This window comes from Rhinoderma darwinii, chromosome 4, assembly GCF_050947455.1.
Source record: "Rhinoderma darwinii isolate aRhiDar2 chromosome 4, aRhiDar2.hap1, whole genome shotgun sequence".
NCBI lineage: Eukaryota > Metazoa > Chordata > Amphibia > Anura > Rhinodermatidae > Rhinoderma > Rhinoderma darwinii.
In genome coordinates, this window is record NC_134690.1 from 28,268,367 (window position 1) to 28,293,046 (window position 24,680).

The 24,680-nt window shown below is 41.4% G+C and overlaps 1 protein-coding gene across 3 annotated transcripts in view; it reads right to left on the reverse strand.

Annotated features, from left to right (window-relative positions):
- Nucleotides 1-24,680, reverse strand: part of CLIC5 (chloride intracellular channel 5) — a 161,415-nt gene that overhangs the window by 29,467 nt on the left and 107,268 nt on the right. For all 3 annotated transcript variants that reach the window (XM_075863831.1, XM_075863833.1, XM_075863832.1), the window contains exon 4: nt 11,922-12,028. In XM_075863831.1, coding sequence (XP_075719946.1) covers nt 11,922-12,028 — 107 coding nt within the window. The remainder of the gene's footprint in view (nt 1-11,921; nt 12,029-24,680) is intronic.

Below are 24,680 nucleotides of genomic sequence, written 5' to 3' on the forward strand. Positions count from 1 at the left end.
CGGGCCGGACATGCTCTCCTTCCCCGGCCCCCTCTCCCCTTCCGGTGGCATGGCGGCGGGAGGGGAATCACTTTCTGGTAGCGCTCCTTCACGGAGCGGGGAGTTTTAACGCATAGTCGGGGGCGGCGGCTGTTTAGGCCTGCTCACCTTGCCGCTTCCGGCGATCTCACCTGCCAGCAAGGCTCAGCCCGGGAGTCGTCCCGCGAGTCTGCCGCAGGAGGAGCCCCTCTAGGGATGCTGCAGGCCAGGCATCTGGGATGGATGCCCCCCCCCAGAGGCCACGTCCTGGCAGGAATACTCAGCCGCGGCGGGGCTCGGCGGTTAACAGGGGGTAGCAGCTTGGGCTTCCAGTCACACCCCCTCTTTATGATGCCATGCCAGGTGGGATGTCGACGGCTGCACCGCATGGTGTTGTTCCTACCAGGGGGCTTGCTTCTTCGCGGTCTTCAGGGAGGACTCCTCGTTTTTCAGCAGCAGAGAGACGGAACGTTTGGTCCGTAGTCTGGGTCCCCTCGGTCGGGCGGTAGGTTGCTGGCCCATCTACTAGCACTTTTGGATCCTCGGGCGCTTGGATAGGGGTCTGCGCCAGCAGTATCGGCGGCGTTCCCGGTAGTAGTCCGAGACGGTTCTCGTGACGGTGGGGGGATGACACAGTCGCGGCCCATTGGCGGGGAGCCACTGGGGGTGTACAGGGAGGCGGTTGCGGTGTCGGTTCAAACGGAGGCGCAAAAGGACGGGGATAGGATTCGCCTTGACGATCGTGCTCGTGGTGAAGTGTACGTATGTTTTTGAGGGCCCGTTAGGGCTCATCTTAAGCAAGAGGGCCGTCAGCGGATTTGGATGGATGAATACGTTAAAAAAAAATCTCTGCTGCTGCTTGCGAAGTTTCATTTGGATAAAAGCAAGCGGGACGAGAGTAAACAGGAGGAGGAGGAACGTCGGCGGTATAGACTTATCCCGCAGAGGTTTGCGAATTGGCTTTAGGCTTTTGCCATTTTGGCAAGTGAGATCGGGGAATAGGCGCCGGAAAACTGCTCGGCGCTGTGCTGCTATTTGGATGCCATCGGTGAGGCTCAAAGAGCGTATGGCGGTCAGGCATGGTTGCATTACGACGAGCAATTTCATCAGCGTAAGGCGGTCCGGCCATCAATTAGGTGGGATCAAAAAGATATTGCTTTGTGGTTAAGGGTTTTTGCCCCGGTTAAACAGTCCTTTCCCGGGAGCGGCGGGTCAGTCCAGTCAGGTGGCGCACAGCTCTGGTTCAAAACTTGGATTTTGCTGGGAATTCAATGACGGCCAGTTTAAGTTCGGGGCCACCTGTAAGTTTAAGCACATTTGTTCACAATGCAACCAGTGTTCTCACGGGGCTTCAAAATGTATGCGGAAGGGAAAACGGTCCTGTAACCAGCCCAGCTCTGCTGGTCAAGGGGTGACACAGGTGATGTTGGAAAAGATGGCCCATTATCTAAATGAATACCCCGACAGGATGGCGGCAAACTGACTTTATGACGGGTTTTGTTTTGGGTTTTATTATTTGGCGTAATTTTAAGTCGGCTTATCAGCACTCCGAGGTTGTTTCGCAAAAAACTTCTTAAGGAGGTTTCGTTAGGTCGTATGGCAGGCCCCTTCCTCGATCCGCCGGTAGGGAGTGGTGCCCAAGCGCGAGCCCCCAAAAATTCAGTTTGATTCAACATCTCTCTTTTCCCAGGGGGTCGTCAGTTAATGACGGCATCAATCATGATTTATGCTCAGTAGTCTACACGTCCTTTGGCAAAGCTGTGGGTTTAGTTCAGCGGGCAGGGGAAGGCACGTTGTTGGGAAAAAAAACTGGCATCGAGGCGGCTTTACGATTGTTGCCAGTTCATCCCGAGAGCCAATGGCTATTGGGATGTTTTTGGAATGAGGGGTTGTACATCGATCGTTGCCTACCTATGGGGTGCTCTCTCTCTTGTGCATACTTCAAGGCGTTTAGTTGCTTGGTGGAATGGGTAACAAGGGGTGTAGCCGGGGTTGATTCCTTGATTCATTACCTCGATGATTTTGTGTGTCGGCTCCAACGGTTCCCCTATTGGTGGAAATTTGCTGTGTTTCTTAAAAATGTTGAGGGAATTCGGGATTCCGCTAGCGCCAAAAAAACAGAGGGCTTAGTCACCACTATCTCTTTTTAGGAATTGAGATAGATTCGGTTGCGATGGAGTTTAGACTTCCCGAGTATAAGTTAAATTCGCTGTGTCAGGAGGTGCGGCGAGCGTGTCACGTAAAGAAAATTACCTTGCGTCTTCAGTCCCTGCTTGGGAAGCTAAACTTTGCATGTCGTATCATGCCCATGGGAAGAGTTTTTTGTAGACGTGTGGCAGCAGTGACAATGGGTGTATGAGAACCGCATTATTTTGTACGGATGGGGGTAGGACATCGGGCGGATTTAAGGGTATGGGATGATTTCCTTGGTCAATACAATGGTAGATCTCTCTGGATGTCTCAAGTGCAGGATACGTGCGATCTAGACCTTAGTACTGACGCAGCGGGGTCGGGTGCTTTTGGCGCTTGCAGCAGGGGCCAGCGGTTTACGGGGAGATGGCCGTCAAGCTGGGTTGTCAGTGGTCTCACGCGTAACCTGGCCCTGCTCGAGCTGTTCCCCATCGTGGTTGCTATGACCGTTTGGGGGGACAGGCTCAGGGATAAAAAGGTTTGCTTCCATTGTGATCATATGGGGGGTGGTATTGGCGAATTAATAACATCTCAGCGTCATCTCCACCCGTGGTTCAGTTGCGTCACCTGGTGCTGGTTTGCTTGTCTTTGAATATGTGGGTGGTGGCAGTGCATGTGCCGGGAGTGAACAATGGTATCGTTGACGCACTTTCTCGCTCGCAGTAGAGTTGTTTCCGATAACTGGCGCCGGGAGCGTATCTGGTCGGTTTGGCCTGTCCGGGGCATCTTTTGGACCTGGTTCGGTGCTGCGGAAGTTTTAATCCGAAGGTCGTTGGCGAGTTCAACGTGGAGCACTTATTCTGCTAGTTGGCAGCAGACAGGTTGGTGTCCTTATTGGATTGGTTGGGTTTTTTTCCGTGGCTAAGGTTAATCGTTTTGTATCCGCATTGGCCTTTGGTTTTAAGTTGTGGGGTTTAACGGATGTGACCAAGGTATTTTTCGTGGTGCAAGCTTCGAAAGGTTTTCAGCAAAGCAGGGAGGAATTAAGACCAGAGGCGGCCTGTGTTATTTACTCTCCTCTGCTCCTTGTGCGCATCTTTTGAGTCAGTCTGTAATTCGTCTGTTGAGGTTCAGCCGTTTCGCATAGTTTTTTCCCTCGCGTTTTTTGGTGCACTTATATTAGGTGAGTTGGTTTCTCCCAATAAATCGCGGGCAGGGGGCCTGAGGCAGGAGGATGCACGTCTGTATGGGGACAGACTGGAATTGTTTTGCGGCGCTCCAAGACGGACAAATTGGATCGTGGGACGCGGATTGTGTTGTTGGCTCTCCAGGGTCGGCTATATGGCCTGTTAGTTGCATGCTTGTTTTTGGGCCACAGATGGGGGGACCTGAAGTACCTTTGCACCGTCATAAGAATGAAATGTCCTGTCCAGGACCAGTATTGCGCTCTGTTTAATAAATGCTTAGCTGAGGTGGGAATCCGTTCAGCCCATAACGCTTCTCATTTGTTTTGCATCGATGCGGCGACCAAGGCTGTGCGCTGGGGGGTTGTACTAGGAGGGTGTGCATCGCATTGGGCGCTGGGAGTCCAACAGGTTTCGCACTTATGTCTGTCCACATTTGTTATAAGTACTGTACTGTTTTATTGTTTGTTTTGCTGGGTTTGTATGGCGGTGGGTTGTGTTGTTGTGGTCGTGGTGGATCGGCTTACGTATGTGCATGAATGTTTTTTATTTTCATTCCAGATCAGCGCCCGTGTCTGGTGTGGCTGTTAGGGCACTCATATGTGCATTGTGGCTCGCTGAGGGCGGATGTTCGCCCTGATGGTCGCCAGCTCCGAAGTCCGCGATATGATGCGTTCCTGCATTGGCTGGAGTTCAGAGGTATGTTATGGAACCGGGTATTGGCCGAATTTCACACATACTCGTAGCTAGATCGAGTTCCAGAGGTCCTGGTGTTACACGTGGGCGGGAATGATTTGGGTGTACGCACATTTCGTGAGCGGGTACAGGACATTAAGCATGATCTTTTGTGCTTATAGGCTTCTTATCGAGCCTAATTGTAGTCTGGTCTGATATAGTCCCTAGGAGACATTGGCGGTGGGCGCGGTCTGTGGGTGGGATTAGCAAGGCTTGCATAAAAGTGAACCGAGCAGTGTCACGATTCATAGCCCGGAATGGGGGCATTTGGGACTTGGAGTCAGGGGAAGGTAATTTTTGGAGGAGTGATGGAGTGCATCTTACCGAGGTTGAGATGGATTTGTGGAGCCTGGCCCTAGTAGAAGAGATTGAAAGGGCGGTTGTGGTTTGGAGGGACTCACAGGCTTAAGGTGGTCAAGGCCTGTTTCGCTGTGGCGGGGGGAATCCTTGAGGTTGGTCAGTATGAACTGGTGGGGGGGGGGTCGCATCGGGGGTATGCGCCCCCAGAAAGGTATAATATTTGGAAGACTTCATAAAGGTGTTATCCCTTTGAAGTGGTCTTCTGGATGGAGCCATCTGCAGAGGTGATCGGTGCCTCCGAGCTGGTTTACGGCTGGAGGTAAATAGGTGGTGGTGGTTGCAGATGGCTAACTCAAGGTAAACCGGAAAAAAAATAAAAAATAACTTCCCCTGGCATACTTCAAGTTATTTTATTACTGACCCATGTTGGGTCATGTGAATTATAGAAGGAATTCTTTGGGAGAATTCCTTGTGTTTATCCAAATGTTTCGGATTAAATAGCATTTTCTAAATGTTGTAAATCAATAAGCGGCTGCTGTGGCCATTTCACATCCAACCTCGGTTGTCACGTGTCTTTCTTGGGTTGGGGGGATGGAAAGAAAGGTAAGAAGGTTCAATATCACACGACTCTATTTAAGCAGGTCATGTAACATCTGGCTGCACAAAAAAATACACACCCACAAATTCACCCAGCAAAACGGTGCAATGTGAATTCAGCCCTTTTCTTTTCTTTATTTTTATAAATTACAGTTTTTGGAGATATTGGCCCTAATTTACTAATATTTCCATACATTACACTAGTCAAAGTAAAGAGGGCAATTACTAGGGATTTAAATTTAAATTTAATTTAAAAGGGATTTATCATTTTGATTTTGATTTTGTAACTGCAATGTACTGGCATAGATCTATATGCCAGTACATTAGCCTGTGTACTGATTGTACACAGGCAGTTGTTAGGGCATACCTCAGTATGCCCTAACAACAAGAAATAAGTTCAGACAGCCCTTGGGTCCTTCAATGGACCCTGGGCTGTCTGGCCATATGAGTTGTGGGCTTTGATCGCGTCACAGTTATCTTCTGTGTCGCGATCAATGTGCAGTCCCCTCTCCTTGAACGCCGCGATCAGCTTTCATCGCGGCGTTCAAAGGGTTAACGGCGGAGAGAAGATGTTTCTCTCCTCTCCGCTGACAGAGCGGGGCCATGGCTGCGTATTACAGCTGTTGCCCCACTCTCGATCGCGCGCAGAGACGGCTGTCACACAGGACGAGAATGCTCGTCCTAATGCACCAAGTACTCGCCGCTCAGGACGAGCATTCTCGTCCTGTGTCGGCAACCAGTTTAAGGGGTTGTTCACCCACAGACAACTGATGACCTATCCATCAGTCTATGATCGGTGGGGGTCCGACACCCAGACCGTGCACCGATCAGATGCTCCGGCTGCCTCTGAGCACCGGACGTACATGCTGGAAGCAGATGGCTCCGGTCACGGAATAGAGGCCGAGCATCAGTACTGCAGCTCTGCTCCTATTTAAGTGAATTTTACCAGATTTGCAGTTCAGCAGCATGTCCGCTATGCAGTAGTCGGAGCCATCTGTTTTCGGCTCAAACTACTGCATACCCTTCATAACAAGCGACGCCGCTCTGGACAGTGCCACACACCCCTCTTGTAGATAATGCCACACAGCCCCCCCTTTAGATAGTGCCACACAGCCCCCCTGTAGAAATTGACACACTCCCCCTAGTAGATTTTGGCAAACCCCCCCTGTAGATAAAGCCACACAGCCCCCTGAAGATGACGTTACACCCCCCTCCCTGTACCTAGCTTCATTGGGGCTCCCTGGAGGAGCCCCTGACGGCACTGTCCATATATGGATAGTGACTTCAGGGGCTTCTCCAGGAGCGGAATACCCGGCCAGACCATTGGCAACGCTATGGCCGGGGATTCCGCTCTAGGAGGAGCACCTGACGTCACTGTCCATATATGGACAGAGATGTCAGGGGCTCCCTCTAGGAGCGGAATACCCGTCCAGAGAATCGGCAAAGCTCTGGCCGGGGATTCTGCTCCAGGAGGAGCCTCTAACGTCACTGTCCATATAAAGACAGGTATGTCAGGGGCTCCCCTTAGGAGCGGAATATCCAGCCAGAACGTCGGCAACACTCTGGCCAGGAGGAGCCCTTGACACCCGATGCCCTACCTACCTTACCTCCTAGTTGCGCCCAGGGCACATGCCCCCCCTGCCACCCTAGCTATGCCTTTGCATGCAACTACATCATTATGCTGGAGTGTTCTTGTATACCAGCATTAGACATGGACTGCTGAACCTGGCACAAGGCTGGAATAGACATGATGGACTCATTATCTAGTAGTCAATCAGATAAATCTCTGCTAATCCAGCATGAGACTATTTTTATTACAAACTTTGCAGATTATCAATATTTCCAGGCCATCAGGTGCCGGATAAATGGAATTTTACTGTTTGGCAGGTTTGTTTTAGAAAATGATCTAGGATTTAGGAACATCCTCTAGTGCGTTATATTATTTTTGTTTTGGTCGCCATTGTCCTTGATGGTAAGCATGGGTGTAACTATAGCAGCTGCTATGGGGCCCAGAGGTTGAGGGGAGCTACTCAGGCGCAAAAACCTTGTTCCTTTTTGTAGGGAATAAACAAATTTCTGCCTTTCTGTTCTTTATCCCTATTATGTGGGTTCTCTGATATATGGCGCTATTATCTATACTTTAATTATTACTACTTATGTTGCTGTTTCAGTTTCCTGTGACTAGGCGCTGGGGGCCCATCTCATTTTAATATAGGGCCCTATGAAATGTAGTTACACCTCTGATGGTAGGTGATGGTTTATTGCCAGGATATGTTATCAGTGGGGGGCTAACTGCCTGAAACCCCACCGATTCTCAAAATAAAGTAGCAGCAGTGCACACCTGAATGAGGCTGTGTTGCAGTTTCCTGCACAGGAGTTGGCCATGAGCAGAATAGGTCCCTGTTCACACTGCAAACAGTGTTCGATTGGTGTATGCTCCGGAAAAGCTCTCGACACATATACGCTGAATGTAACTATGGGAACCCAATGACCTGGCATCTGTCAGCGTTTTTTTCCCCCCAGTTATCTAGAATAAAGGAGTCGACAGCACTATTCCATACAGAGGCATCCATTAAAATTGGAGCCTATGGGTGACGTATGCCACTGTATTCATATACAGTAACATACATCTGAGGCTTCTGTTGGAAGTATATGTTGTGTACATTTCCTGATTTATACCTCTGACGTACACTGCAGACACAGTGTGAGTAGGACCTAAGGCCCCATTCACATCACGTTTAGGTATTCCGTTGGAGGTATACGTCGGGAAATTCCCTGAAGTATACCTCTTACAAAATGGCCCAAACGTAGCCCACTGTATAGGCATGCAGTGAGATACGTCGTCCGGGGACTGGCCCTGGGAAGACTCCTGAATTTATTGTCCGTAATATGAACGTGACTTCAGGAGCTTCCACAGCACCGGAGTCCCTGGGCGGAGCGCTAGTAGATGAATGCTTCTGAAGTCACTGTCCATATATGGACAGTTCTCAAGATCGGTGGACACCCCAAAGTTGGACCCCTGACTATCATAACGTTATGGCATATCCTAGTGAAGTGCTATAACATTATAAGATGAGAATACCACATTACTTACAGTAAGGGTATGTGCACACGACCACTTTTCAGACGGAATGGAGGCGTTTTACGCCTCGAATTACGCCTGAAAAGACGGCTCCAATACGTCGGCAAACATCTGCTCATTGCCTGCAATGGGTCTTACGATGTTCTGTGCAGACGAGCTGTCATTTTACTCGTCGCTGTCAAAAGACGGCGCATAAAATTACGCCCGCGGCAAAGAAGTGCAGGACACTTCTTGGGAAGTAATTGGAGCCGTTTTTCATGGACTCCAATGAAAACCAGCTCCAATTACGTCCGTAAAAGACGCCGCGAAAAACACATGCACTTGTAAAAACGTCTGAAATTCTGGAGCTGTTTTCTCCTGAAAACAGCTCCGTAATTTCAGACGTATTTGGCGTTGTCGTGTGCACATACCCTAATAGAGAAGCCCACAAACTAATGGTCATGTTCAGATGTTTTGGTTTTATTGTCAGCAAAAAAAAAGAAAAGAAACTGATTTTGTTTGTTTAAAATAAATATTTTCCATAAAAAGATAAATTAAAGACCTTGGGAAATTTAGAAGTTTCATCCACTTCAAGTTTATGATTTCATAAAAAAATATTCACGTGATGCAGATTCACTGCAGAATTTTAGTGCAGATTCCACACTGAAATTCCGCAGCACTTTACAGTACAATTCTGTACATATGAATGGGGTTTTAGAAACCCCATCCACATGTAGTGTAAAAAGTCAACGCGGTATTGAGGGCATGTGGTTCGTCTAATTCGCAGCATCTTTATTCTGTTGCGGATTTGTAGCCTTGCATAGGGGGAAATCTGCACCAAAATGCATGTCAAAATTCGCATTGAGCACCTGCAGATGTCGTTGCCGATTTTCTTTAAAATCCGCATTGGAAAAAGTCTGCAGCTTGTGGATTTTTTGGTTCAAACTATTGTTGTATATACAGTGAAGGAAATAAGTATTTGATCCCTTGCTGATTTTGTAAGTTTGCCCACTGTCAAAGACATGAACAGTCTAGAATTTTTAGGCTAGGTTACTTTTACCAGTGAGAGATAGATTATATTTAAAAAAAAACAGAAAATCCCATTGTCAAAATTATATATATTTATTTGCATTGTGCACAGAGAAATAAGTATTTGATCCCTTTGGCAAACAAGACTTAATACTTGGTGGAAAAACCCTTGTTGGCAAGCACAGCAGTCAGACGTTTTTTGTAGTTGATGATGAGGTTTGCACACATGTTAGATGGAATTTTGGCCCACTCCTCTTTGCAGATCATCTGTAAATCATTAAGATTTCGAGGCTGTTGCTTGGCAACTCGGATCTTCAGCTCCCTCCATAAGTTTCCGATGGGATTAAGGTCTGGAGGCTGGCTAGGCCACTCCATGACCTTAATGTGCTTCTTTTTGAGCCACTCCTTTGTTGTCTTGGCTGTATGTTTCGGGTCATTGTCATGCTGGAAGACCCAGCCACGAGCCATTTTTAATGTCCTGGTGGAGGGAAGAAGGTTGTCACTCAGGATTTGACGGTACATGGCTCCATCCATTCTCCCATTGATGCGGTGAAGTAGTCCTGTGCCCTTAGCAGAGAAACACCCCCAAAACATAATGTTTCCACCTCCATGCTTGACAGTGGGGACGGTGTTCTTTGGGCCATAGGCAGCATTTCTCTTCCTCCAAACACGGCGAGTTGAGTTAATGCCAAAGAGCTAAATTTTTGTCTCATCTGACCACAGCACCTTCTCCCAATCACTCTCAGAATCATCCAGATGTTCATTTGCAAACTTCAGACGGGCCTGTACATGTGCCTTCTTGAGCAGGGGGACCTTGCGGGCACTGCAGGATTTTAATCCATTACGGCGTAATGTGTTACCAATGGTTTTCTTGGTGACTGTGGTCCCAGCTGCCTTGAGATCATTAACAAGTTCCCCCCGTGTAGTTTTCGGCCAAGCTCTCACCTTCCTCAGGATCAAGGATACCCCACGAGGTGAGATTTTGCATGGAGCCCCAGATCGATGTCGATTGACAGTCATTTTGTATGTCTTCCATTTTCTTACTATTGCCCCAACAGTTGTCTCCTTCTCACCCAGCGTCTTACTTATGGTTTTGTAGCCCATTCCAGCCTTGTGCAGGTCTATGATCTTGTCCCTGACATCCTTAGAAAGCTCTTTGGTCTTGCCCATGTTGTAGAGGTTAGAGTCAGACTGATTCATTGAGTCTGTGGACAGGAGTCTTTTATACAGGTGACCATGTAAGACAGCTGTCTATAATGCAGGCACCAAGTTAATTTGGAGCGTGTAACTGGTCTGGAGGAGGCTGAACTCTTAATGGTTGGTAGGGGATCAAATACTTATTTCTCTGATCACAATGCAAATAAATATATATCATATTGACAATGTGATTTTCAGGTTTTTTATATATAATCTATCTCTTACTGGTAAAATTAACCTAGCCTAAAAATTCTAGACTGTTCATGTCTTTGACAGTGGGCAAACTTACAAAATCAGCAAGGGATCAAATACTTATTTCCTTCACTGTATGTACATATCCCAGACATAAAGTAGCGTAAGGAAGCGAAAGGTGTCACATATATAACACTGCATGCACCAGCGTGATAAATTTGGTGCACTCTACAACAATCTTTTTTCAATAAGATCACGTTAGCAGCTAAAAGCCAACGGTCACCTTGACTTTAGACCATTGTTTTGTTGCATGGGCAATATGTGTGGAAGTGGTAATCTAAGATGTTCCCCTTGACTGTGCCGGCATTTAATCATAGACACAGGAACAGTTTTTTAGGGGTGGTACACATGGCTATTTTTAGTAAGGGGCCCAATGAGGGCAGGAACCCCAGGAGCAAGCTAAAGCCTCTCAATATAATTTAGCAATGGTTTTATTTGGGAATGAATTGCAGTATTATTCGAGAACCGTATGACATAATTTGAGCACCATATGTGGTATTACGTGGGTTGAAGATGCAAAAAAAACGTTTTAAAAAAATGTGATTCTTGCCCTGGGCAACCCCCACCAATTATTCAGGGGTTCTGTTATGGAACCATCTTTGAAGTTATTACATAGGATATATAAATGGCTTCTTCTAGGCTGAATAGGATTTTCAGGGGAGACGTGAAAAAACAAAAAGTTTTCTCATCTGGTGGGAGGGAAACTGCGAGGATCCTGGGATAAAAATGGCAGTCCGTTTTTGGCCATAATTCAAACCATCGATCGTGGAGGTGTGCCGACCAAACCTCAAGGCCGATTCCACACGAGCGTAATATCGCTCTGTGTGGCAGTATCTACAAGGGGGTTTGTGGCACTATCTACAAGGGGGGTGTGGCAGTATCTACAGGGGGGGCTGTGTGGCACTTTTTACAAGAGGAGGCTGTTCATTATGTCACCATATAGTCTCATTAGCCACAGTTATACAATCTGTTTTAATCAGGCACTGACCTCTTTAATTTATTTTCTTTAAATTGATTATGCTAACTACTTTATATACAGTAATTATATTGCTTGTAAAATGTACAAATAGTTTTATACTGGAATTACATTAAAAAATTTGAAAAAACTAAAATTACACCTCTTTGATTGGTAGAGAAATTAAACATGGGGAAAAGTTATCAGAAAATAAGATGGGGGGGGGGCACCAAACTGAAACTTGGCCTGGCTGCTACACCTCTGGTTGCATGGGTGTATACTGTACACAGACCGTCCGATGCAGTCATTGCTATTTCTCCAATTTATCACGATAAATTTGGCGAATTCATTTGCCATATTTGTGAATCAGATTTGGTGTATGAAAGCGAATAGTAAATCGGTTTCACAGGTAGATAGATTGGTTCATGTGTCTAGCACAGTCATCACACTCTTCTCCACTGACCTGCATTATCCTGCTGCTTGGTATTTTTGATGTACGCTGAGAATTTTGAGAAGATGTCGATTCCTGCTGTGTTTGACTCGCGATGCTTCGCAGCAAGCTTGGGGTATCTGAAGAATCAGAAACAAATCACAGTCACTGAGGAGAATTCTGCTAAGTCATGAATGATAATGATTATACTAAACATAGTATAGAAAAAAAATATAAGAGGCAAATCACAGAAATAAAACTATTAGTGTAAACATATCTGCCTACTTTTGGGAAAAAGGGAATGGCAGGGAACAGTGACCCCCACCAACCTTCCGCCCTCCCCAGCTGCAACGTAAGGGTAAGGCCACACGGAGCGGCTAACAACCGCGCTGGCACTATGTTTGGTGCGGCTGTCAAACAGCCTGTTAGTGGCCACATGTTAGCGCGTGTAAACCGTCCCTTTATCTATAAAATCGTGCGGCCATGAATTAATACACACTTTATGGTCGCACGATTTTGCAAATTACAACAACTTATTCATTCTCTATGGCAGCGCCGGAAAAAGCTGAACACTGCACTCGGCTATCTCCGGCGCTCCCATAGAGGATGAATGGAGCGGCAGTGCGCATGTAACCGGAATACCCCTTAACGAGGTACTTGACAGCCGCTCCTACATAGTGCCAGTGCGGTTGTTGGCCGCATTGCGACTGTGTCAGGGCCGGTCCGTGTAGCCATACCCTAACAGAAACAGCAACTGCTCCCTCCTAATCGTGCTAGCAAAATATATTCCTGTAAATAGGGGGCAATATTATAGTAGTTATATTCTTGTATATAGGAGCAGTATTATAGTAGTTATATTCTTGTATATAGGGGTCAGTATTATAGTAGTTATATTCTTGTATATAGGAGCAGTATAAGGGCGGGTTCACACATAGCGGAATTTCACTTAAATTCCGCTGCGGACACTCCGCAGCGTTAATCCGCAGCGGAGCCGTTTCTCCATTGACTTTCACTTTAATTTAGCAGTGTTCGTTTACACGATGCGTACAATTCCGCTGCGGAGCATAGGCTGCGGAGCGGAATTTGGTGTCCGCAGCATGCTCTGTCTGTTGCGGAGCAGTGGCGGACTGGTTGCGGACTCATGGCGGAATTTCTCCATTGACTTCAATGGAGAGTCAAAATTCCGCAATGAAGTCCGCAGATCTTATGTGTACTGCGGAGCGTATTGTTTTTACTACCATGACATTTCTTCATTCTGGCTGGACCTATGTATTTCTAGGTCTACAGCCAGACTGAGGAAGTCAATGGGGCTCCCGTAATGACGGGAGCGTTGCTAGGAGACGTCTGTAAATAGTCACTGTCCAGGGTGCTGAAAGAGTTACGCGATCGGCAGTAACTGTTTCTGCACCCGGGACAGTGACTACCGATCCCAATATACATGTATCTGTAAAAAAACATATAAGTTCATACTTACCGAGAACTCCCTGCTTCTGTCTCCAGTCCGGCCTCCCAGGATGACGTTTCAGTGTAAGTGACGGCTGCAGCCAATCACAGGCCAAGCACAGGCTGCAGCGGTCACATGGACTGGAGCGTCATCCAGGGAGGTCGGGCGGTAAGTATGAATTTCTTTGACTTTCACTAGGGAAAGTGCTGTCCCTTCTCTCTATCCTGCACTGAATAGGGAGAAGAGAAGCACTTTTCCTGCAGTCCGCAGCGGCCAGTCCGCATCAATTTTCTGCACATTTTGTGCAGATCCGCTGCAGAATCTGCAACGCAGATTCTGTGCGGCATTGATGCGGACAGTTGCGGAGGAATTCCGCCATGTGTGGTCATGCCCTTATAGTAGTTATATTCTTGTATATAGGGGGCAATATTATAGTAGTTATATTCTTGTATATAGGAGCAGTATTATAGTAGTTATATTCTTGTATATAGGAGCAGTATTATAGTAGTTATATTCTTGTACATAGGAGCAGTATTATAGTAGTTATATTCTTGTTGTATATAGGAGCAGTATTATATTAGTTATATTCTTGTATATAGGTGCAGTATTATAGTAGTTATATTCTTGTACATAGGAGCAGTATTATAGTAGTTATATTATTGTACATAGGGGGCAGTATTATAGTAGTTATATTCTTGTATATAGGGAGCAGTATTATAGTAGTTATATTCTTGTATATAGGAGAAGTATTATAGTAGTTATATTCTTGCATATAGGGGGCAGTATTATAGTAGTTATATTATTGTACATAGAGGACAGTATTATAGTAATTATATTCTTGTATATAAGGAGCAGTATTATAGTAGTTATATTCTTGTATATGGGGGCAGTATTATAGTAGTAATATTATTGTGTATAGGGGCAGCATTATATTAGTTATATTCTTGTATATAGGAGCAGTGTTATAGTAGTTATATTCGTGTACATAGGGGCAGTATTATAGTAGTTATATTCTTGTATATAGGAGCAGTATTATAGTAGTTATATTCTTGTATATAGCGGGCAGTATTATAGTAGTTATATTCTTGTATATAGGAGCAGTATTATAGTAGTTATATTCTTGTACATAGGGGCAGTATTATAGTAGTTATATTCTTGTATATAGGAGCAGTATTATAGTAGTTATATTCTTGTATATAGGGGCAGTATTATAGTAGTTATATTCTTGTATATGGGGAGCAGTATTATAGTAGTTATATTCTTGTATATAGGGGCAGTATTATAGTAGTTATATTCTTGTATATAGGGGAAGTATTATAGTAGTTATATTATTGTACATAGGAGCAGTATTATAGTAGTTATATTCTTATATATAGGGGGCAGTATTATAGTAGTTATATTCTTGTACATAGGAGCAGTATTATAGTAGTTATATTCTTATATATAGGAGTAGTATTATAGTAGTTATATTCTTGTATATAGGGGGCAGTATTATAGTAGTTATATTCTTGTATATAGGAGCAGTATATAGTAGTTATATTCTTGTACATAGGGAACATTATTATAGTAGTTATATTCTTGTATATAGGGGGCAGTATTATAGTAGTTATATTCTTGTATATAGGGGCAGTATTATAGTAGTTATATTCTTGTATATAGGGGGCAGTATTATAGTAGTTATATTCTTGTACATAGGGAGCAGTATTATAGTAGTTATATTCTTGTATATAGGAGCAGTATTATAGTAGTTATATTCTTGTATATAGGGGGGAGTATTATAGTAGTTATATTCTTGTACATAGGGGGCAATATTATAGTAATTATATTCTTGTATATAGGAGTATAATTATAGTAGTTATATTCTTGTATATAGGAGCAGTATTATAGTAGTTATATTCTTGTATATAGGAGTTATATACTTGTATATAGGTGCAGTATTATAGTAGTTATATTCTTGTACATAGGAGCAGTATTATAGTAGTTATATTATTGTACATAGGGGGCAGTATTATAGTAGTTATATTCTTGTATATAGGGAGCAGTATTATAGTAGTTATATTCTTGTATATAGGAGAAGTATTATAGTAGTTATATTCTTGCATATAGGGGGCAGTATTATAGTAGTTATATTATTGTACATAGAGGACAGTATTATAGTAATTATATTCTTGTATATAAGGAGCAGTATTATAGTAGTTATATTCTTGTATATGGGGGCAGTATTATAGTAGTTATATTATTGTGTATAGGGGCAGCATTATATTAGTTATATTCTTGTATATAGGAGCAGTGTTATAGTAGTTATATTCGTGTACATAGGGGCAGTATTATAGTAGTTATATTCTTGTATATAGGAGCAGTATTATAGTAGTTATATTCTTGTATATAGCGGGCAGTATTATAGTAGTTATATTCTTGTATATAGGAGCAGTATTATAGTAGATATATTCTTGTACATAGGGGCAGTATTATAGTAGTTATATTCTTGTATATAAGGAGCAGTATTATAGTAGTTATATTCTTGTATATGGGGGCAGTATTATAGTAGTAATATTATTGTGTATAGGGGCAGCATTATATTAGTTATATTCTTGTATATAGGAGCAGTGTTATAGTAGTTATATTCGTGTACATAGGGGCAGTATTATAGTAGTTATATTCTTGTATATAGGAGCAGTATTATAGTAGTTATATTCTTGTATATAGCGGGCAGTATTATAGTAGTTATATTCTTGTATATAGGAGCAGTATTATAGTAGTTATATTCTTGTACATAGGGGCAGTATTATAGTAGTTATATTCTTGTATATAGGAGCAGTATTATAGTAGTTATATTCTTGTATATAGGGGCAGTATTATAGTAGTTATATTCTTGTATATGGGGAGCAGTATTATAGTAGTTATATTCTTGTATATAGGGGCAGTATTATAGTAGTTATATTCTTGTATATAGGGGAAGTATTATAGTAGTTATATTATTGTACATAGGAGCAGTATTATAGTAGTTATATTCTTATATATAGGGGGCAGTATTATAGTAGTTATATTCTTGTACATAGGAGCAGTATTATAGTAGTTATATTCTTATATATAGGAGTAGTATTATAGTAGTTATATTCTTGTATATAGGGGGCAGTATTATAGTAGTTATATTCTTGTATATAGGAGCAGTATATAGTAGTTATATTCTTGTACATAGGGAACATTATTATAGTAGTTATATTCTTGTATATAGGGGGCAGTATTATAGTAGTTATATTCTTGTATATAGGGGCAGTATTATAGTAGTTATATTCTTGTATATAGGGGGCAGTATTATAGTAGTTATATTCTTGTACATAGGGAGCAGTATTATAGTAGTTATATTCTTGTATATAGGAGCAGTATTATAGTAGTTATATTCTTGTATATAGGGGGGAGTATTATAGTAGTTATATTCTTGTACATAGGGGGCAATATTATAGTAATTATATTCTTGTATATAGGAGTATAATTATAGTAGTTATATTCTTGTATATAGGAGCAGTATTATAGTAGTTATATTCTTGTATATAGGAGTTATATACTTGTATATAGGTGCAGTATTATAGTAGTTATATTCTTGTACATAGGAGCAGTATTATAGTAGTTATATTATTGTACATAGGGGGCAGTATTATAGTAGTTATATTCTTGTATATAGGGAGCAGTATTAGGGCGGGTTCACACATGGCGGAATTGCACTTAAATTCCGCTGCGGACACTCCGCAGCGTTAATCCGCAGCGGAGCCGTTTCTACATTGACTTTCACTTTAATTTAGCAGTGTTCGTTTACACGATGCGTACAATTCCGCTGCGGAGCATAGGCTGCGGAGCGGAATTTGGTGTCCGCAGCATGCTCTGTCTGTTGCGGAGCAGTGGCGGACTCATGGCGGAATTTCTCCATTGACTTCAATGGAGATTCAAAGTTCCGCAATGAAGTCCGCAGCTGTCATGCACATGTCATGTGTGCTGCGGATGCGTCTTGCTTTTTTTACTTGACATTTCTTCATTCTGGCTGGACCTATGTATTTCTAGGTCTACAGCCAGACTGAGGAAGTCAATGGGGCTCCCGTAATGACGGGAGCGTTGCTAGGAGACGTCAGTAAATAGTCACTGTCCAGGGTGCTGAAAGAGTTACGCGATCGGCAGTAACTGTTTCTGCACCCGGGACAGTGACTACCGATCCCAATATACATGTATCTGTAAAAAAAAATGAAGTTCGTACTTACCGAGAACTCCCTGTTTCTGTCTCCAGTCCGGCCTCCCAGGATGACGTTTCAGTGTAAGTGACGGCTGCAGCCAATCACAGGCCAAGCACAGGCTGCAGCGGTCACATGGACTGGCGCGTCATCCAGGGAGGTCGGGCTGGATGCCGAAGGAGGGACGCGTCATAAAGACAACGGGCGGTAAGTATGAATTTCTTTTACTTTCACTAGGGAAAGTGCTGTCCCTTCTCTCTATCCTGCACTGATAGGGAGAAGGGAAGCACTTTTCCCGCAGTCCGCAGCAGCTAGTCCGCATCAATTTTCTGCACATTTTGTGCAGATCCGCAGCCGTAATCCGCAACCCGGATTAGGTGCGGCATTGATGCGGACAGTTGCGGAGGAATTCCGCCATGTGTGGTCATGCCCTTATAGTAGTTATATTCTTGTATATAGGAGAAGTATTATAGTAGTTATATTCTTGCATATAGGGGGCAGTATTATAGTAGTTATATTATTGTACATAGAGGACAGTATTATAGTAATTATATTCTTGTATATAAGGAGCAGTATTATAGTAGTTATATTCTTGTATATGGGGGCAGTATTATAGTAGTTATATTATTGTGTATAGGGGCAGCATTATATTAGTTATATTCTTGTATATAGGAGCAGTGTTATAGTAGTTATATTCGTGTACATAGGGGCAGTATTATAGTAGTTATATTCTTGTATATAGGAGCAGTATTATAGTAGTTATATTCTTGTATATAGCGGGCAGTATTATAGTAGTTATATTCTTGTATATAGGAGCAGTATTATAGTAGATATATTCTTGTACATAGGGGCAGTATTATAGTAGTTATATTCTTGTATATAGGAGCAGTATTATAGTAGTTATATTCTTGTATATAGGGGCAGTATTATAGTAGTTATATTCTTGTATATAGGGGCAGTATTATAGTAGTTATATTATTGTACATAGGAGCAGTATTATAGTAGTTATATTCTTATATATAGGGGGCAGTATTATAGTAGTTATATTCTTGTACATAGGAGCAGTATTATAGTAGTTATATTCTTGTATATAGGAGTAGTATTATAGTAGTTATATTCTTGTATATAGGGGGCAGTATTATAGTAGTTATATTCTTGTATATAGGAGCAGTATATAGTAGTTATATTCTTGTACATAGTGGCAGTATTATAGTAGTTATATTCTTGTATATAGGAGCAGTATTATAGTAGTTATATTCTTGTACATAGGGAACATTATTATAGTAGTTATATTCTTGTATATAGGGGGCAGTATTATAGTAGTTATATTCTTGTATATAGGGGCAGTATTATAGTAGTTATATTCTTGTATATAGGGGGCAGTATTATAGTAGTTATATTCTTGTACATAGGGAGCAGTATTATAGTAGTTATATTCTTGTATATAGGAGCAGTATTATAGTAGTTATATTCTTGTATATAGGGGGGAGTATTATAGTAGTTATATTCTTGTACATAGGGGCAATATTATAGTAATTATATTCTTGTATATAGGAGTATAATTATAGTAGTTATATTCTTGTATATAGGAGCAGTATTATAGTAGTTATATTCTTGTATATAGGAGTTATATACTTGTATATAGGAGGCAGTATTATAGTAGTTATATTCTTGTATACAGGAGAAGTATTATAGTAGTTATATTCTTGTGTATATAGGAGCAGTATTATAGTAGTTATATTCTTGTACATAGGGAACAGTATTATAGTAGTTATATTCTTGTATATAGGAGCAGTATTATAGTAGTTATATTCTTGTATATAGGAGTTATATACTTGTATATAGGTGCAGTATTATAGTAGTTATATTCTTGTATATGGGGAGCAGTATTATAGTAGTTATATTCTTGTATATAGGGGCAGTATTATAGTAGTTATATTCTTGTATATAGGGGCAGTATTATAGTAGTTATATTATTGTACATAGGAGCAGTATTATAGTAGTTATATTCTTATATATAGGGGGCAGTATTATAGTAGTTATATTCTTGTACATAGGAGCAGTATTATAGTAGTTATATTCTTGTATATAGGAGTAGTATTATAGTAGTTATATTCTTGTATATAGGGGGCAGTATTATAGTAGTTATATTCTTGTATATAGGAGCAGTATATAGTAGTTATATTCTTGTACATAGTGGCAGTATTATAGTAGTTATATTCTTGTATATAGGAGCAGTATTATAGTAGTTATATTCTTGTACATAGGGAACATTATTATAGTAGTTATATTCTTGTATATAGGGGCAGTATTATAGTAGTTATATTCTTGTATATAGGGGGCAGTATTATAGTAGTTATATTCTTGTACATAGGGAGCAGTATTATAGTAGTTATATTCTTGTATATAGGAGTAGTATTATAGTAGTTATATTCTTGTATATAGGGGGGAGTATTATAGTAGTTATATTCTTGTACATAGGGGGCAATATTATAGTAATTATATTCTTGTATATAGGAGTATAATTATAGTAGTTATATTCTTGTATATAGGAGCAGTATTATAGTAGTTATATTCTTGTATATAGGAGTTATATACTTGTATATAGGTGCAGTATTATAGTAGTTATATTCTTGTACATAGGGGGCAGTATTATAGTAGTTATATTCTTGTATATAGGGAGCAGTATTATAGTAGTTATATTCTTGTATATAGGAGAAGTATTATAGTAGTTATATTCTTGCATATAGGGGGCAGTATTATAGTAGTTATATTATTGTACATAGAGGACAGTATTATAGTAATTATATTCTTGTATATAAGGAGCAGTATTATAGTAGTTATATTCTTGTATATGGGGGCAGTATTATAGTAGTTATATTATTGTGTATAGGGGCAGCATTATATTAGTTATATTCTTGTATATAGGAGCAGTGTTATAGTAGTTATATTCGTGTACATAGGGGCAGTATTATAGTAGTTATATTCTTGTATATAGGAGCAGTATTATAGTAGTTATATTCTTGTATATAGCGGGCAGTATTATAGTAGTTATATTCTTGTATATAGGAGCAGTATTATAGTAGTTATATTCTTGTATATAGGAGCAGTATTATAGTAGTTATATTCTTGTATATAGGGGCAGTATTAGGGCATGACCACACATGGCGGAATTCCTCCGCAACTGTCCGCATCAATGCCGCACAGAATCTGCGTTGCAGATTCTGCAGCGGATCTGCACAAAATGTGCAGAAAATTGATGCGGACTGGCCGCTGCGGACTGCAGGAAAAGTGCTTCTCTTCTCCCTATTCAGTGCAGGATAGAGAGAAGGGACAGCACTTTCCCTAGTGAAAGTCAAAGAAATTCATACTTACCGCCCGTTGTCTTGGTGACGCGTCCCTCTTTCGGCATCCGGCCCGACCTCCCTGGATGACGCTCCAGTCCATGTGACCGCTGCAGCCTGTGCTTGGCCTGTGATTGGCTGCAGCCGTCACTTACACTGAAACGTCATCCTGGGAGGCCGGACTGGAGACAGACGCAGGGAGTTCTCGGTAAGTATGAACTTATATTTTTTTTACAGATACATGTATATTGAGATCGGTAGTCACTGTCCCGGGTGCAGAAACAGTTACTGCCGATCGCGTAACTCTTTCAGCACCCTGGACAGTGACTATTTACAGACGTCTCCTAGCAACGCTCCCGTCATTACGGGAGCCCCATTGACTTCCTCAGTCTGGCTGTAGACCTAGAAATACATAGGTCCAGCCAGAATGAAGAAATGTCATGGTAGTAAAAACAATACGCTCCGCAGCACACATAAGATCTGCGGACTTCATTGCGGAATTTTGACTCTCCATTGAAGTCAATGGAGAAATTCCGCCATGAGTCCGCAACCAGTCCGCCACTGCTCCGCAACAGACAGAGCATGCTGCGGACACCAAATTCCGCTCCGCAGCCTATGCTCCGCAGCGGAATTGTACGCATCGTGTAAACGAACACTGCTAAATTAAAGTGAAAGTCAATGGAGAAACGGCTCCGCTGCGGATTAACGCTGCGGAGTGTCCGCAGCGGAATTTAAGTGAAATTCCGCTATGTGTGAACCCGCCCTTATAGTAGTTATATTCTTGTATATAGGGGCAGTATTATAGTAGTTATATTCTTGTATATGGGGAGCAGTATTATAGTAGTTATATTCTTGTATATAGGGGCAGTATTATAGTAGTTATATTCTTGTATATAGGGGCAGTATTATAGTAGTTATATTATTGTACATAGGAGCAGTATTATAGTAGTTATATTCTTATATATAGGGGGCAGTATTATAGTAGTTATATTCTTGTACATAGGAGCAGTATTATAGTAGTTATATTCTTGTATATAGGAGTAGTATTATAGTAGTTATATTCTTGTATATAGGGGGCAGTATTATAGCAGTTATATTCTTGTATATAGGAGCAGTATATAGTAGTTATATTCTTGTACATAGGGAACATTATTATAGTAGTTATATTCTTGTATATAGGGGGCAGTATTATAGTAGTTATATTCTTGTATATAGGGGCAGTATTATAGTAGTTATATTCTTGTATATAGGGGGCAGTATTATAGTAGTTATATTCTTGTACATAGGGAGCAGTATTATAGTAGTTATATTCTTGTATATAGGAGCAGTATTATAGTAGTTATATTCTTGTATATAGGGGGGAGTATTATAGTAGTTATATTCTTGTACATAGGGGGCAATATTATAGTAATTATATTCTTGTATATAGGAGTATAATTATAGTAGTTATATTCTTGTATATAGGAGCAGTATTATAGTAGTTATATTCTTGTATATAGGAGTTATATACTTGTATATAGGTGCAGTATTATAGTAGTTATATTCTTGTACATAGGAGCAGTATTATAGTAGTTATATTATTGTACATAGGGGGCAGTATTATAGTAGTTATATTCTTGTATATAGGGAGCAGTATTATAGTAGTTATATTCTTGTATATAGGAGAAGTATTATAGTAGTTATATTCTTGCATATAGGGGGCAGTATTATAGTAGTTATATTATTGTACATAGAGGACAGTATTATAGTAATTATATTCTTGTATATAAGGAGCAGTATTATAGTAGTTATATTCTTGTATATGGGGGCAGTATTATAGTAGTTATATTATTGTGTATAGGGGCAGCATTATATTAGTTATATTCTTGTATATAGGAGCAGTGTTATAGTAGTTATATTCGTGTACATAGGGGCAGTATTATAGTAGTTATATTCTTGTATATAGGAGCAGTATTATAGTAGTTATATTCTTGTATATAGCGGGCAGTATTATAGTAGTTATATTATTGTATATAGGAGCAGTATTATAGTAGTTATATTCTGGTATATTGGGGCAGTATTATAGTAGTTATATTCTTGTATATGGGGAGCAGTATTATAGTAGTTATATTCTTGTATATAGGGGCAGTATTATAGTAGTTATATTCTTGTATATAGGGGCAGTATTAGGGCATGACCACACATGGCGGAATTCCTCCGCAACTGTCCGCATCCATGCCGCACAGAATCTGCGTTGCAGATTCTGCTGCGGATCTGCACAAAATGTGCAGTACATTGATGCGGACTAGCTGCTGCGGACTGCGGGAAAAGTGCTTCCCTTCTCCCTATCAGTGCAGGATAGAGAGAAGGGACAGCACTTTCCCTAGTGAAAGTAAAAGAATTTCATACTTACCGGCCGTTGTCTTGGTAACGCGTCCCTCTTTCGGCATCCAGCCCGACCTCCCTGGATGACGCGCCAGTCCATGTGACCGCTGCAGCCTGTGCTTGGCCTGTGATTGGCTGCAGCCGTCACTTAGACTCAAACGTCATCCTGGGAGGCCGGACTGGAGACAGACGCAGGGAGTTCTCGGTAAGTATGAACTTATATATTTTTTTACAGATACATGTATATTGAGATCGGTAGTCACTGTCCCGGGTGCAGAAACAGTTACTGCCGATCGCTTAACTCTTTCAGCACCCTGGACAGTGACTATTTACAGACGTCTCCTAGCAAAGCTCCCGTCATTACGGGAGCCCCATTGACTTCCTCAGTCTGGCTGTAGACCTAGAAATACATAGGTCCAGCCAGAATGAAGAAATGTCAAGTTAAAAAAGCAAGACGCATCCGCAGCACACATGACATGTGCATGACAGCTGCGGACTTCATTGCGGAACTTTGAATCTCCATTGAAGTCAATGGAGAAATTCCGCCATGAGTCCGCCACTGGTCCGCAACAGACAGAGCATGCTGCGGACACCAAATTCCGCTCCGCAGCCTATGCTCCGCAGCGGAATTGTACGCATCGTGTAAACGAACACTGCTAAATAGAAGTGTAAGTCAATGGAGAAACGGCTCCGCTGCGGATTAACGCTGCGGAGTGTCCGCAGCGGAATTTAAGTGAAATTCCGCCATGTGTGAACCCGCCCTTATAGTAGTTATATTATTGTACATAGGAGCAGTATTATAGTAGTTATATTCTTATATATAGGGGGCAGTATTATAGTAGTTATATTCTTGTACATAGGAGCAGTATTATAGTAGTTATATTCTTGTATATAGGAGTAGTATTATAGTAGTTATATTCTTGTATATAGGGGGCAGTATTATAGTAGTTATATTCTTGTATATAGGAGCAGTATATAGTAGTTATATTCTTGTACATAGTGGCAGTATTATAGTAGTTATATTCTTGTACATAGGGAACATTATTATAGTAGTTATATTCTTGTATATAGGGGGCAGTATTATAGTAGTTATATTCTTGTATATAGGGGCAGTATTATAGTAGTTATATTCTTGTATATAGGGGGCAGTATTATAGTAGTTATATTCTTGTACATAGGGAGCAGTATTATAGTAGTTATATTCTTGTATATAGGAGCAGTATTATAGTAGTTATATTCTTGTATATAGGGGGGAGTATTATAGTAGTTATATTCTTGTACATAGGGGGCAATATTATAGTAATTATATTCTTGTATATAGGAGTATAATTATAGTAGTTATATTCTTGTATATAGGAGCAGTATTATAGTAGTTATATTCTTGTATATAGGAGTTATATACTTGTATATAGGAGGCAGT